Source organism: Papaver somniferum, chromosome 8 (assembly GCF_003573695.1).
Source record: "Papaver somniferum cultivar HN1 chromosome 8, ASM357369v1, whole genome shotgun sequence".
NCBI classification, from domain to species: domain Eukaryota; kingdom Viridiplantae; phylum Streptophyta; class Magnoliopsida; order Ranunculales; family Papaveraceae; genus Papaver; species Papaver somniferum.
In genome coordinates this window covers 81,611,664-81,628,088 of record NC_039365.1, presented here as the reverse complement: position 1 = coordinate 81,628,088, position 16,425 = coordinate 81,611,664, and the positions used below count along the sequence as shown (strand labels likewise).

Sequence of the window (16,425 nt, the reverse complement as noted above, 5' to 3'; positions counted from 1 at the left end):
CCGCAAAATCTCGCCTGAAAATTCCGCTGCAAAACTGAATTTGAATTCAGTTTTTCCCGCCAAAATTCTGGTGAAGATAAAGAGGCGCCCCCTATCCAGAGTAGGGGTGCCTTTAGCAGCTGCCTTAAGGGGTGTCCTGGGGGTGCCCCTTATCCAAACCGGGGGTCCGAATAGCAAGTGTCCTCCGGATGCTTTCCGACAACTTTTCGAGCCAATTTTTTCCAAAAATGTTTATTGGCCAAAAATACCTACAAATAAATAAAACACCATAATAAGTACAAAAATAAGCCCTAACAATATATAGAATCGAGACAAATCGGACACAAAAATGTGTCTATCAAATACCCCCAAACCTATTATTTGCTAGTCCTCGAGCAAAAATAAAATAGAAATAAAATCCTAACTCACTGTCGCAGGCATCGTCGATTGCATTTAGCGTATGCAATAAGCCTTTAAACCCCTAGGTGTCTCTAGTGGCGGAGTGTTGTCTCCGGAGGGCTTACCAGAGGTATACCCACAAAACCTTTATACTCCAGACCCTAGCTATCTACACAGAACCTTGGAAGGAACTAAAGAATCTCTTTGGTTGGCATACTTATTGACTACAGAAGGAAGTACCCTGATGCGAAATTCCAATTGTTGTACACAAGTTTGCACTCTAGCATACTAAAATTCATATATAAGTGACAGAGCTCTACTCAGATAGTCGCACTATGGACATCAATATCCGGAGTCAAAACTAATCACATGGATAGATCATAAGATGGATACAGAGAAAAACATAGATGGTTTTGATGTTTATTAGGTGAACGGTGTTTCTCATATCTGTCTGAAGGCCTCCGCCAAAATGAACCTATCCTAATGGAATGAGATACTAGTCTGACTAATATCAACACCCCGGCATATACAAGGGTACCAGTGGTCGATAATCCTAACTCTAGGTCAACACAACTGGCATATACAAGGGTTCCAGTGGTCTACTTTATTGAATTTATTCCAGTTGGTCTGATGGTCTGGTCTCAGTTTCTTTTTTATTTTTTTTATTTTTTATCTCAATCACTATAAATCACCCTAGCATTGGTAACAACTTGAATCGTGAGCCCCACCTAATCACTTAGAGAAACATAGTTTAAAAACAAAACAAAATAAAAACAGAAGTGAAAAGGACTCAACGAGATATGGTGAAACTATTATGTTATTTCTAACACCTGAGCTCCGTGCTTTTATGAATAGACTCTTTAGATGTTGCCATCTAGTCAGATTGATTCCTCAACTCCTACAACCAAAATTCTTCCATCCACTTAGATTGGTTAGTGCCATCCTTAATATGCATAAATTTTTAGGCTCTGGAGTTTAATTATTGCAAAGAAAAGGTAACAAAAAGTTCTACCCCACCCCTAAACTTAAATCTAACATTGTCCTCAATGTTTCTAATTAAAGAACAGTACCAAGAATATAAGTAACATGAGGAAATAATAAAGAGAGAAGTCGGACATATAATACCTGGGTGAAGTGTAACCAAAAACCTACAAAAATATTATACAACATACAAAATCGCCTCGATGGTCAATCAAGGTAAACAGGGTCCTCCAGAGGGACCTCCTCAACATAACTTGTAGGAAAAGGCTCTAAAAATGGCTTCAATCGCTGACCGTTAACCTTCGAAGAACTACTACCATCTGGTGTCTCAATCTCAACAGCGCCATGAGAAAAAACAGTACGGACCACAAAAAGACCGGTCCAACGAGAGCGCAACTTCCCGGGGAATAGATGCAAATGAGTGTCATACATAAGAACTTTTTGACCTGGAGAAAATGACTTTCGTAAAATATTCTTATCATGTACAAGTTTCATTTTGTTCTTATACTCCTTAGCATTATCGTATGCATCTCTACGAATCTCGTCCAACTCATTAAGCTGGATTTTTCTGTGAGCTCCTGCCTTGTCAAGTGAAAAGTTTAGGTTCTTAATAGCCCAATAGACTCTATACTCCAACTCAACGGGCAGGTGACATGCCTTTCCAAATACTAAACGATAAGGTGACATTCCAATGGGTGTCTTAAACGCAGTACGATAATCCCATAAGGCATCAGTAAGCCTCGATGACCAGTCTTTCCTATTAGGATTAACTGTTATCTCTAAAATACGCTTAATTTCCCTATTGGAGACCTCTACCTGACCACTAGTTTGTGGGTGATATGGGGTTGCTACTTTATGGGTAATACCGTATTGTTTCATTAAAAGAGCAAACGGTCTATTACAAAAGTGTGAACCTCCATCACTAATTATAGCTCGCGGCGTACCAAAACGTGTAAGTATATTCTCTTTCAAAAACTGGACTACGACCCTGTGGTCATTCGTTTTACACGGAACCGCCTCAACCCACTTAGACACATAGTCTACAGCGACAAGTATGTAAAGATAACCAAACGAAATAGGAAATGGACCCATAAAATCAATGCCCCACACATCAAATACCTCAATCACTAAAATAGGGTTCAAAGGCATCATATTTCTACGGGAAATGGTTCCTAACTTCTGGCAACGCTGACAAGAAACACAATGACTATGAGAATCTTTAAACAACGAAGGCCAGTAAAATCCACACTGCAAAATCTTAGCAGCAGTCTTCTTAGCACTAAAATGACCCCCACATGCATGTTCATGACAAAAGGAGATAATACTAGACTAGTCACTCTCAGATACACATCTCCTAATAATCTGGTCCGGACAATACTTAAACAGATAAGGATCGTCCCAAAAGAAATGCTTAACTTCGGCTAAAAACCTAGAACGATCTTGCTTACCCAAATGTTGAGGCATTCGACCAGTAACAAGATAATTCACTATATTTGCATACCAAGGTGATTGGGAAACAGAGAACAATTGTTCATCAGGAAAACTATCCCTAATAGGAAGGGAATTATTAGGGGAACTAACAACTAGCCTAGACAAGTGGTCTGCTACCACATTCTCTGCACCCTTTTTGTCTCTAATGTCTGGACAAAATTCTTGTAACAAAAGGATCCATCTAATCAATCTAGGTTTGGTATCCTTCTTAGACAAAAGGTATTTCAAAGCAGCATGATCAGTATAGATTACGATCTTAGAACCTAATAAATAGGATCTAAACTTATCCAAGGCAAACACGATGGCTAGCAATTCCTTCTCGGTAGTTGTATAGTTCATTTGGGCATCATTCAGAATTTTGCTAGTATAGTAAATCACATGGAGTAATTTGTTTTCTCACTGACCTAGTACAACGCCTATATCACTGAAGCATCACACATGATCTCAAAGGGTAGGTTCCAGTTGGGTGCCTGGACTATCGGGGCAGTAGTGAGTCAAGTTTTAAGCTTATCAAAAGCCTTTAAGAAAGCATCATCAAAGACAAACTTAACATCTTTTGCAAGCAAATTGCAAAGAGGTCTAGAAATCAAGCTAAAATCCTTAATAAATCGACGGTAAAAACCTGCATGCCCTAAGAATAACCTAATATCTTTTACAGTTTTTGGGACCTGTAGAGTCTTAATAAGGTCAATTTTGGCTTTGTCTACCTCTATACCCTTTGAAGAAACGATGTGCCCTAAGACAATTCCTGATTCAACCATGAAATGGCATTTTTCCCAATTAAGCACTAAATTCTTTTCCTTACACCTAGTCAACACTAATGTCAAATGATGCAAGCACTCATAAAAATATGAAACAAACACTGAAAAATCATCCATAAAGACCTCTAAAAACCGTTCTACCATATCAGGTATGCTCATCATACAACGCTGAAAAGTCGCAGGGGCATTACATAACCCGAAAGGCATGCGTCTATACACAAAGGTACCAAAAGGACAGGTAAAAGTGGTTTTCTCTTGGTCTTCTGGGGCAATAACGATCTGATTATAACCGGAGTAGCCATCTAAGAAGCAGTAGTGACTATGTCCAGCTAATCGCTCTAGCATTTGGTCGATAAAAGGAAGGGGAAAGTGATCCTTCCTTGTGACCTTGTTCAATTTCCTATAGTCAATACACACACGCCATCCCGTGGTCATTCGGGTTGGGATTAATTCATTATTATCATTCTGGACTACAGTGATACCTGATTTCTTGGGGACAACCTGAACAGCGCTGACCCGCTTACTGTCTGAAATTGGGTAAATAATACCCGCATATAACAACTTAAGCACCTCTTTTCGAACTACCTCTTTCATGTTAGGGTTCAGTCGACGTTGCATCTCCCTAGAGGGTTTGGAGTCTTCCTCTAAATGAATCTGATGCATACACACAGTAGGACTTATACCCTTAATGTCTGCTATAGTACACCCTAAAGCTTCCTTATTGTCTTGAAGTACATTTACTAGCCTACTTTCCTGATCACTATCCAAATCGGAAGCTACAATCACAGGTAAAGTCTCAGATGGGCCTAAAAACACATACTTTAGAGTATCGGGTAGTGGTTTAAGGTCCAACTTCGGGGGCTTTTCTAAAGAAGGAATTAGGGTAGTTTCAGAAACTGGTAATGGTTCGAACCTAGCTTTCCATCTATCAGTGTCTAACACGGGGGTAGAATCTAATAGAGCATTCACCTGTTCAATAGTGCTATCGTCGTCAAAATCTAAACCAAAATGGGATAAACAACTTTCTAATGGGTCTTCAGACAAAATGTTTGGTAATGACTCCTGAACTAAGGCTTTTATCATGTTCACCTCTTCAACACATGTGTCATCTAGCTCATGAGGTAGCTTACTGACATTAAAAATGTTCATCTCCATAGTCATATTACCAAAAGATAAACTCATCACACCATTTCGACAGTTAATGATCGCATTAGACGTAGCTAAAAATGGGCGACCTAAAATCACAGGTATCTGGTTCTCTGGGTCAGGGACAGGTTGGGTATCTAGGACCACGAAATCCACTGGATAAATAAACTTGTCGACCTCAATAAGAACATCCTCGATAACACCTCGAGGGATTTTAACAGACCTATCAGCTAACTGCAGTGTCATCTGAGTAGGTTTCATTTCACCAAGTCCTAGCTGTAAGTATACATGGAACGGCAGTAAGTTCACACTGGATCCTAAGTCAAGTAAAGCTTTTTCTACCCGGAAGTTACCTATTGTGCAAGCAATGGTAGGAGAACCTGGGTCTTTGTACTTTGGAGTTGTGGTGTTCTGAATGATTGAACTTACGTGACTAGCTAAAAAGGATTTCTTATGGACGCTAAGTTTTCGCTTTCGCGTACACATATCCTTAAGGAACTTGACATAAGCAGGAATTTGCCTAATTGCATCTAATAAAGGAAGGTTTATGGTAACTTGCTTAAAAACCTCCACTATGTCATTAAAGTTCGATTCCTTCTTTGTTGGTACTAATAACTGAGGAAATGGGGCTCTAGGCATAAAATCGGACCTCTCAGGAACTGAGTTGGCATCATAAGAAATTTTATCAGTTTCCTTAGATAGTGGTCCTGAGGGGTGAACTACAGTATGTTTACTATCGGGCATGGTTACTTGATTGTCTACTATTCTACCACTCCTAAGGGTTCTAATAGCATTCAATTGATTCGATGGTTTTGTACCTATTTCATGAACTTCTCTAGGATTGGGATTAGTCTGACTAGGGAACCTACCATTATCTCTCTCACTTAAGGTCTTAGCTATTTGGACGACTTGAAGTTCTAACTTAGCAAGGCTCTGAGCATTAGTTTGAAAATTCTGCTTGGTTTCCTGTTGAAAACTAACATGGCTCTGTGCTAACATTTCCTGAGTTTTTGCTAACATCTTAATAGATTCCTCTAAGCTAGTCGTTTTATTTTCTGGGCCTGATGTATTCCTAGTGTAGCCAAAACCTGGGGGAGCATTAGAATTATTAGACTGACCCTGACTCTGGCCCTTAGACCATGAAAAGTTCGGAAGGTTCCTCCAACCAGGATTATAGGTTTCTGAATATGGGTCAAACTTCTGACGATTATCAAACCTAATGTTATTATATAGAGCATTGACTTGCTCTTCATTATTCTGGCCTTCCCAAAAAGGCTCCAATCTACCACTAGTGTTACCCACTTCTAAAGCTTCTAACCTTTTCGCTATAGCAACAATTTTGGCATCTGATTCATAGCCTCCTTCTACCCTATTAACGTTTCCTCTGCCGAGAATAATTGTTTTATGGGGTGCCCTACTACTTTCCCATTGTTGGGTCTTTTCGGCGACTTCATGCAAATATGTCATCGCGTCATCAACTGTTTGGTTCTCAAATCCACTAGTACACATAGATTCTACTGTGGTTGTGGTGGGATAATCTAAACCCTCATAAAGGATCTGAACTAACCTAACCTTCTCTAAACCATGATGAGGACATTGGGCTAATAAATCATTGAACCTTTCCAATTACATATACAAAGTTTCTCCCTCATGTTGAGAAAACGTGCAGATTTGCGTCCTAATAGACGATGTTTTGTGCCTAGGGAAAAACTTGTTCAAAAAGGCAGATGTAAGTTTTTCATACGTTTCGATTGACCCGGAAGCCGAACTATATAGCCACGATTTAGCTTTATCTTTTAGGGAAAATGGGAATAACCTAAGTTTCAAAGCATCATCATCTAAGTTTCTAATCCTGAGGGTACTACAAATTTCCTCAAAATCACTAACATGGAAATAGGGGTTTTCATTTTCTTTCCCTAAAAAGATTGGGAGCAGCTGTAAGGTCCCAGGTTTAAGTTCATAAGTTGCTTCCGTCTCAGCTAACCTGATACATGAGGGACGAGTAGTCCTAGTTGGATTCAACAAAGCTTTCAAAGTTGTCATTTCTGGCGCTATCGGAGCAACATGGATTCTCTCCTCAGTCAAAGGACATTCAAAAACAGACTCTTCAAAAGTCGGACTCTCTAGATTAAGGTAATCGAGACGCTTCGAACTACTAGGTTTCTCTTTAACAAATCTACCTAGTGCGTCTCTTTTACGTTCAGGCATACAATAGAATTTTCTAAATTGGAAGGGTAAGCAAACACAGGTCAAGGCCGACTCAACCAAATCAAACCTATTGATTTCTAGCAAACAAAAAGCATGATGGCTCTACTTAGATTGTTTCTAGACCAGATTCTAATCCTTCGAACGGGAATTCGTTACAATTTAAGCAAACCCCTCTGGAATCAATCTGAGTTAACGTAAGTTGAATAGAGGTGAGGGAAGCTCGGTGGAGCTTTGATACCCAAGGCCTCACTGGTATTACAAGGCGGCGCAGTCACGCATTCAACTTACAGAAACCGTCAAGAACTTCGAAGTATGCTTAAAAGAGTAACCAATATTTTTCGAATGACTTTCCTGTTAATCTCGTTACCCTATCGGTCTCGTTCTAGTCAAAATTTTAGGCTTAGGTTCGCGTGGGTTACGTGTTCCTAAATCGGGCAAGAAGAGAACGGTGATGAAATCCGAACCCTTATCTTGTATGGCCAGGCCTTGCCCTTTACTAGAAAAATAAATATCTGTATTCAGTCCTCAACATATATGCATACGAAGGAGTCCAGTAACTTGCTGACAGGGGATTCGCGAGTGTTTATAATCTTACCTCCCGTTCCAAACGGGGGATGAATCGGTTGTAGTCGACTCGGGCCACTGACTCCGATGTCAAGTGTACGAACTCAAGGTGCAGAGACAATATCGTAATTGTCCTCCTTCTCTGCAAACAATTTATATTTAAAGTACCCTTCCGTAGGGTAATAAAAAAATAATGTCCCAAAGTCCAAAAGTCCAAAAAGTAAAGAAAAATTATAAAAAATAATAAACCCTAATACAGTTTTTTTTTTTTAAAATAATAAACAAACCCTAAACTAAAATTGTCTAAAATAAAATTGTCTTCTTTTCTGTTCTTTTTGCTTTAATCTTTAGCTCCAAGTCTTTATGAAATCACCAAACTCTTTGGCTCAATTTTCTTTATGATCCAGAACCTGTAGACACAAGATAAATACCCCAAAACATAAAAAAAGAACAAAAAAAATAAAATCTAAAACCCTAAAAACAAGTCCGCGTCGGCGGCGCCAAAAATTGATGTGATTTGTAGATAGTGGTAAAAAGTGTTTCGATTCTCGAACTTGTGAAGGATAACTTTAGACTTCAATTCAAAACGAAATAGAAAACTCACTAATAATTATAACAAACACTGACAAAGTTGGTATCAATATTAAAAGAACACTGAGGCTAAGATTCCACGATTTTCCAAGTTTAAGGTGATTTAATCTAATCTTTGTATTCATGCAATTTTCTCGTTCAATTTGATTCTTACTATTGCAACAAGTAGATTTTCAAATGCAAAAATTGTAAATACCAAGTATGAAGCATCAAAAGTCTTAAACTAAGCATACTCCATCAAAATAGATCACAATTACTCAAATAAAAATCATATTCGATATTAGTTCAAGGCAAATAATCATAATAAAATTGTAAATAAAAAAATAAAATAAAATAGAATATACCACTTTTTGTTGGAAAAATAGCTTCCTCTATCGCCTCAGCATTGGGATTTAGCTCCTCATATTAATCACTTGCTTAAAATATTGGTTTATGGTTCAAAAATTGATTAAAAGGAAGGAAGACAATAAAACAGACAGTTTGCAACGCTGTATTGGCGTTACAAAGAAGTTGTTACAAATGACGAACTGTTACAGAGACCTGTTGGTTACTGTAGCAATGTTACAAATTGAGACGCCTAAGTGTTGAGATATTAAGACTGATAGAACGACTGTTTTGAATGGTGTTTGTTCTTCAGCTTCTTCTTCTTCTCCTGCTGGTGTAACTCGCTCTGCAACTCGACTGATTCTTCTCTGTTGGGTTCTAAACTTCTCCTAAGGTTGCGTCCGTCTTCTATGAGCTATCCCAACTCCTTTTATATCCCACAGTTTGATTTAATCTCCAAGAAATCTTCGGCTATTCTTATCTTTCCTCCACCTCAATTCTCGGGATTTCTTTCCCTGCCAAGCTTCTCTACGAGGTTTTGTGAGTTGTAAACTTCTCAAATAAGGTAAGATAGAGTCCCAAATATAGTTAACCTCTCCAGAATCTCGCCAACTCCCATATATATAACCAGAAAGTCCGATAATAACTTCACTTCCATGTTTCGCTCAAACCGAAGATTTATCACTGTTTTATCGAATCTAAAGCTCATACCAATCCTGTTTTGACTCATCAACTAAATTCCAATCCAGCTCCACGTCAAACTCCGACTAAATCTCCTCCTAGTCATCAACAGAACTTCGATAAACATCCAGCTCCTCTGTTTCTTCTTCCGGCTTATCTAGCCCAAATCATTCGATCCAACCACACCTACCAGACCTGTTTAGTCATAGCAGGATATATCCAATCCAAAGGGCCCATTGAATCCGGCCAAAACTCCAGCAAAATATCGCCTGAAAATTCTGCTGCAAAATTGAATTTGAATTCAGTTTTTCCCGCCAAAATTCAGGTGAAGATAAAGGGGCGCCCCTATCCAGAGTAGGGGTGCCTTTAGCAGCTTCCTTAAGGGGTGTCCTGGGGGTTCCCCTTATCCAAACCGGGGGGTCCGAATAGAAAGTGTCCTCCGGATGCTTTCCGACAACTTTTCGAGCCAATTTTTTCCAAAAATGTTTATTGGCCAAAAATACCTACAAATAGATAAAACACCATAATAAGTACAAAAATAAGCCATAACAATATATAGAATCGAGACAAATCGGACACAAAAATGTGTCTATCACTGCGGCCCAAGTTTCTGTTGTTAGCGTTGTGGTTATACTTAGAGGTTATGTAATAGCCAAAACCGTTTGCGTGCTTGAGTTCCTGCATATGAATCCTGCTCCCGCTATTCCCGGGTTGCCTCTGGCTGCTCCATCGATATTTATTTTAAACCAGTCAGATGTTGGGATACTCCAACCCACTTGATTGGTTGTAAAAGATTTTGTTATGTTTGTTGTCAATCTGCAAGGAAGCTCCCCGGAGAGAACTGGAGGGGAGGTTACTTTTGCCCATTCAAATTAATGTTATTGTGCGAAAGATCTTGCCAGGATGTCGTCATGGGTGGAGTGTGTCTGATTGAATACTAGCTCATTTCTGGTTGTCCATATAGACCCCAAGAGGAAACAACAGGGTGTGATAGAAGAGGTATTGCCTCGAGTTTGCAGTAATTGGGAAATGGTTGTTTGGTGGTTTATGATAATTGGTTAGTTACCTTGGGGTTGGGTTGTTGATATGCGGTTAGAGAGGGTGTTCCAGCAGGACAGAGCCACTGGACAATGAATCAGCATGTGATTGGTTGTTTCAGGCTCAGAGTTGCAACGGGGGCAGAGGTTGGAAGTGGAGAGATTGATGTGATGGAGTGGAGAGAAGGTTGGAAAACCTTCATTTATAGCTTTCCACAAGAAAACTTGTATCTTTGGCGGACACGGTAAGGTCCATAAGAATTTTGTGTTTGGAAGGGGTTGAGGGTGAGGTTGTGGGAGAGAGTTGTTTTCTTGCTGGATAAGACAGATGTACCCAGACGTTGTGGTTTATTTACCAGATTTAGAGTGGGGCCAAATATTTTTGTCTGAGATGTTGTTAAGGGAAGGTGAATATTTATAATATGTTGGGTGGCCGTGTTGGGTAGGATGTTTAGCTGATCGTGATTCCAGTTATGAGATATGGGGTCGATTAATTCTGCGACATATTGAATAGGAGCGCATTCGATTGGATCAAGGTTTTGAAAGTGAGGTATCCAATTAGCTTGGATAGGGGTATCTAAACCATTTCCTATTTGGTGAAATATATGCTTTTTGACAGTTGCTATGAGATATGCCATTTGTTTCCATTGCGGGTTTGCGGTACTGGGTATTGAAATTATACTTTGCAATATTGGCTGATGGTGGAGGTATTTCTCGTTGAAGAGGCTTGAGCAAATGGAATGTGGTTGGTCTTGAATGTCCAAATTTTTTCATGAAAAGAGCTTTATTGTGATGACTACTCTTCCTGATGCCCAGCCCTCCCTCCGATATTGGATTGTTTAGCTTGTTCCATCCTAATGGGTGAAGTTTTCGGACCGGAGAATCATGACCCCGGGAAAAATTCCTAGTGATTCGATCAATTTGTTTGTGAACATGGATCGGTAATCTGTTTTTGCATGAGGTGATTTGAGGTTGGTGTTAATAAGGTTTTTATTAGGACTAGTCTTCCTGCAGGGGTAAGGCATTTTGTGATCCATTCTTGAGCTTTGCGTGCCAATCGCTAGAGTAGTGGTTCGAAGATGTGACTTGAGGTCCTCCCGTGTTTGAATTGAACTCCTAAGTATATAGGTGGAATTGATGTGGTTGGCATGCCAAATAATTGGTGAAGAGTATCTATGTGTTGTTGTTGTAGTCTTGGTCGGTGAATGATGGTTGATTTTGTTGCGTTGATAATTTGACCAGCTGAAGAACCGTATGATTGAAGAATTCTCTGAAGGTGGTTGCTACTTCCTGGGTAGCTGTGTATGTGATGAGTAAATCATCAGCATACATAAGGTGTAGGATGGGGGGTGCCTTTTTTGATATACGGATTCCTTGAACCAGTTTTTTTGCTTCCAGTTTGGCAAGATTTGTTGATAGAATTTCCGCGCATATAATGAATATGTAGGAAGATATCGGATCACCTTGTCTAATGCCTATAGTACGAGTAATGAATCCATACAGTGTACCATTGATGTTGATTGAGTAAGTTACCGATTTGATACATAGCATGATATATTCCACAAATATTGATGGAAAGCCTAGTTTTGTAAATGTTTTTTTGATGAATCCCCAATCCAGATTATCATAAGCTTTTTGGCAGTCAAGTTTAAGAGCTATTTTGGGATTTTTGTGGTTGAATATGTTTTGATATGATGAAATAGCTCACTGGCAATTGTGATGTTATCATGTTTGGATCTCTTAGGGACGAATGCACTCTGATATGGACTTATTAAGAATGGAAGAAGAGGGCGTAAAAGGTTGACTAGGATTTTTGAAATGATTTTGTAGCTGACATTGCAGAGGCTTATAGGTCTGAATTGGGATGGTTTTGTTGGGTTGTCAACTTTCGGAATTAGCGTACTGTTTGTATGGTTCATGAGAGGGTGGATGTTTAAATTATCGAAAAAACTTCGAACCATAGCAATTAATTGAATATGGGTGGTGTCCCAAAAAACTTACTGGTGTATCCATCTGGACCAGGAGCACTTTCAGAGTTGATGGAGAACAACGCCTGCTTTATTTCCTTTATTGTTACGGTTGCCGAGAGTTGGTCACATTGTGAAGGTGTCAATCGTGGATCTACATATTCAAAGAGTTCTTCGTCCAGAGTTGTGCTTGGGGCTGAATATTGAGTGGTGAAATGATCGAGGATGATCTGGATCACTTGATCCTTATCACTGACCCAGTTGATCCTGTAGTTTTTTTATGTTGTTGCGGCTTCGATGTATAGTTGCCTTGGTATGGAAGAAGGTTATATAATTGTCTCCTGACTGGATCCATTGTATTATGGACCTTTGCTTCCGGTATGTTGCATGGCATTGGAGTAAAGTTAGGTGATGATTTCGCAACTCCTTCTCGCGATTTATCCAGAAATTTAGTTCTTCTCCGATGTGAATAGTACATTGATGTTGAGCCATCTTAATTTGTGTTTTTGAATTGCGTATTAACTTTGGAAGATGTCCAAAGGTGTCATTGTTCCAGTCCATTAGTGTTTGTCCTGTTGTGATTAACCTGAGTTGAAGATCCAGAGCAGAATCTGAGTCGCTTTGTTGTGTCCATGCGGATTCGACGATTTGCTTGAGCTGCGGATGTGTTATCCATAGATGCTCAAACTTATAATTTTTTTGCCCTTGCCAGTTAATTTCTTTGGTGTGTAGCAAGATGGGTGCATGATCCTATGCGATCCTTGGAAGGTGGGTGACTGCAGCATGAGGGTTCGTTGTGCACCAGTGTTGGGTTGCAATTGAACTATCCAGTCTTTCCATGATGTTGTCTTGACCATGTTGGTTGTTTGTCCAGGTAAATGGATCTCCTCAAAATCCTAGATCAATGAAACCCATTGATTTATCATTGTTAGGAACGGTTGAGTATGACTATATGTGACTTGTCTGCCGCCTTTTTTCTCTGATTGGTCAATTATGTAATTAAAATCCCATATCAGGAGCCAAGGAGTTGATATGTTGTGATTTGGGAAGATTGTTGGAAAATCTTGTCGAAAATCTGTTCTTGCATCTGGATGAGGAGGACCATGGATGCATGTGCAAAGCCATGGTTACGCCGGAGGTGGGGGAGTAATAATGACATGAATGTAACTTTGAGACTGGAGAAGTATCCGAATGTTTACGTTGTTCCACATGAGACATAGTCCAACTCTACGACCTACTTTGGGAACGGAGGTTAGGTTTTGAAATTGAAGTGATCGCGCAAGATTTGACATATGTCGGTCATTTGCTAAAGTTTCTGAAAGGAATAGGATCTCAGGTTTGTGCAATGATACTATATCATGTAGATGTTGTATTGAAGTTTGATTGTTGATGCCTTGGCAATTCCAGGCTAGAATATTCATATTGGGTTTAGAATGGTTTTGGGCTTGAGTGAGCGTTTTGGGTGACTTGAATAAGAAGAGACAAATTGTTGTAAGAATTCGGGCTTTGACGCAGATGTTGAAAGGTCATGTACGGGCTTTCACGGAGGTTTTGAAAGGTCGTTGTAGTTGGGATTGAACTTGGGATCAAAGTGGCCACAAATATTGGGAAAATAATTGGGTGAGTAAAGGTTATTAATAGAGAACTTCAGGGAAGAAACTCGCTAACCTAGAAGTGGATGTTGAAGAGAGCTGATGTGGATGACGTAATAAAAGGAATTATGAGAATGAAACGGTGCGGGTCCCAAACTAAATTTGGTACGGTGGGAATGACTATAAACACTTCGAATTAATTTGCAAATTTCCAGACTAAATTAATTAGAAGAGACTTTAATTTGTGTTACTTACCTGGGCTGGCATCGTTGACGTGGGCTCTTGGACCACATTAGGATTAGGACGTGGTTTTGAATTGTGGGGAATTCAGTTATTTTCTTTTTTCTTTTTTCTTTTTTAATAATAAAATTAAGCAAGTTAAAATGATATTAAGGTCAACTAAAGAGATTCATAAAAGAAAATATGCAAAATTCGGATTAGCTCCCTAAAGACCGATTACTAACGATTAACAAAAAGTGTGTAAAAACATTCAACACTAACAAGACCCGGAACAAGAAGACCTATCAATCTAGGTTGAGAAAAACTAAAAGACCACCGAGGCTAATTGTATACGTGTTAAAAAAGGGAAAAACGCAAGAAGACACCTAATCTACTAGTCAACGTCACCCCGCTCGTCACAAACACATTTCTGCTTTTTCAAATTTACTTGCAACTACAGAAAGCTACACTGATTACTTTCAAGCTACAGTGATTACAAACTACAGTGAAGATTATGATACCAGCGACAATCTAACGCTGAAACAGAAAAGTACCATTAATGAACTAAAGATCAAACGATTAATTCCAGCTAGAAGAAAATGAAATTTCATCATAAAACTGTCGTGAAAGAGACGACACAACAATACAAAAATATTGAAAAAGATCAACTGTGAAAAAGAAACCAGAGTACCAAAATTCAAAATTAAGATACAAAGCAATATCTAGAGACAAGCCAGGCGAAGAAACGTTTATCGGACTAAAATTATCAAATTAATAAGGTCTAACATCAAAGGATGTGAACCCAAAACGAAGAGAATGAAAAGGATAAATTAAGAGACTAAATCCCATCGACCTTTACCTGAAAAAGAACACCAAATCAACCAAAAATCGATTTCCCACCATCTTTATCACCGACCGAACAATTCCCTGTAGTTCTTATGAGTGCGGGTTTTTATGCCAGCCCCGGCAAACGATGGACTACTCAGATCTCATTGAATTGATTGTGGATTATATATTATATAATGGGTCACAATTGATCTATGATTTCACCGAGCATATGTCTCTCAAATGTGCTTTGGTACTAGGGACGGAGCTACGTGCATCCTAGGGGTAGCCCCCGCCTCCCTTTTTTTTGTTAATTCATTAGATATCCCTTGATGTTTTTGTTATTTGGAGAAAAAATTGTTCAATAAACCCCCAAAAAATATATGTTTTATACTTTAGCCTCCCCTGGTAGGTTTTGTGAGTCTGATTCAAAATAGACCTTTATATCATAGTTCTTCGGTCCTATGATAAATAAACCGTCGATAAAATTTCACTATAAACCCTCGATGTCATTTCACTTTTTTCTTCTTCTTTTATCTCACTAAAATACTTAGATTTTATAGGATATAAAAATAGAAATATAAATGGACGAAAATCTATTGGTCAATTTAAAAATTATATTTGAGGATAAACATGTCCATATATATATTTTTTTTGATTTTAGTTGTCTGCATTTTTATTTATTTTTGCTTAATCACATTTTTTATTAATTGAATAGCAAAAGCATGTCAAAGTTATAAAAACAGAGAAACAAAAAAATGAACCATAAAGTTCCTTCACAACTCAAAGAACAAAATTTTAACAGAACCTATAATAAACTATATTTGACATTTCAACTCTTTTGATGAAGTTGGGCGTTACATTGTGAATAATTTTTTCTCCAGCTCCAAGCTCTGCTCCTCTTTTTGCAAGATCATCTGCAATAAAATTAGCTTCTCTAAAGGTATGTTGAAAAACAACACATTCCATCTTCTGAATTGCATTGATCCATCTTGTTTTGAGTGCCCAGGGAATGTTGTTGTTGCTGAAGTCATTGATCACAGATTTGGAGTCTGATCTTATAACTATTTTTGTTGCAGAAAACACTGAGGCCCATTCCAGTGCACATATAACTGCAGAGACTTCAGCTAGATAATTAGTGGTTGTTCCAATGCCACCTGACATTGTCCCAAGAACCTGACATTCATGATCTCTAGCAATGATGCCAAAGTCTGCTGCACCTGGATTACCGAATGAAGAACCATCACAACAAAAAAGTATAAAACCATACTCTGGAGTTGTCCACGAACATTCCTTAATGCAACTATACTTTGAGAATTTGATGCCCATGTTGAAAAAATCAATAATGCTCTGATCATATGCTTGCCACCATTTTGTACCCTTCATTCTTAGACTCCCTTCATGCATTTTTTTCTAAATTTTTCTTTTAAACTCATTGAATTATGGTGACTTTTCTTCAAAGAGTTTTTTTTTTTTTTTTTGGAAGCACAACTCTCTCTCATTATTGTACATGTTGCGGTCATCCAAACTTCCTTTATTAGTGGACTTTTTTTCAGGGCAGCTTTGCAGATGACACTGACGAATTTGGTTTATCAAAAACCAAAAATAACACATATCCAATTCCATACAGTGACACTGAATTCACACTGCCAGAGAGTAC

At 38.7% G+C, this 16,425-nt stretch overlaps 1 protein-coding gene and 1 pseudogene across 1 annotated transcript; one reads left to right on the top strand and one right to left on the bottom strand.

The window, feature by feature from the left end:
- Positions 1-6,336: 6,336 nt before the first annotated feature.
- LOC113307083 lies at positions 6,337-6,436 on the top strand (annotated as a pseudogene).
- A 9,127-nt stretch (positions 6,437-15,563) lies between these two features.
- LOC113305706 (ribonuclease H-like) lies at positions 15,564-16,172 on the bottom strand. The gene has a single exon (XM_026554720.1). The coding sequence runs from the start codon at positions 16,170-16,172 to the stop codon at positions 15,564-15,566; it is 609 nt and encodes a 202-aa protein (XP_026410505.1).
- Positions 16,173-16,425: the final 253 nt, after the last annotated feature.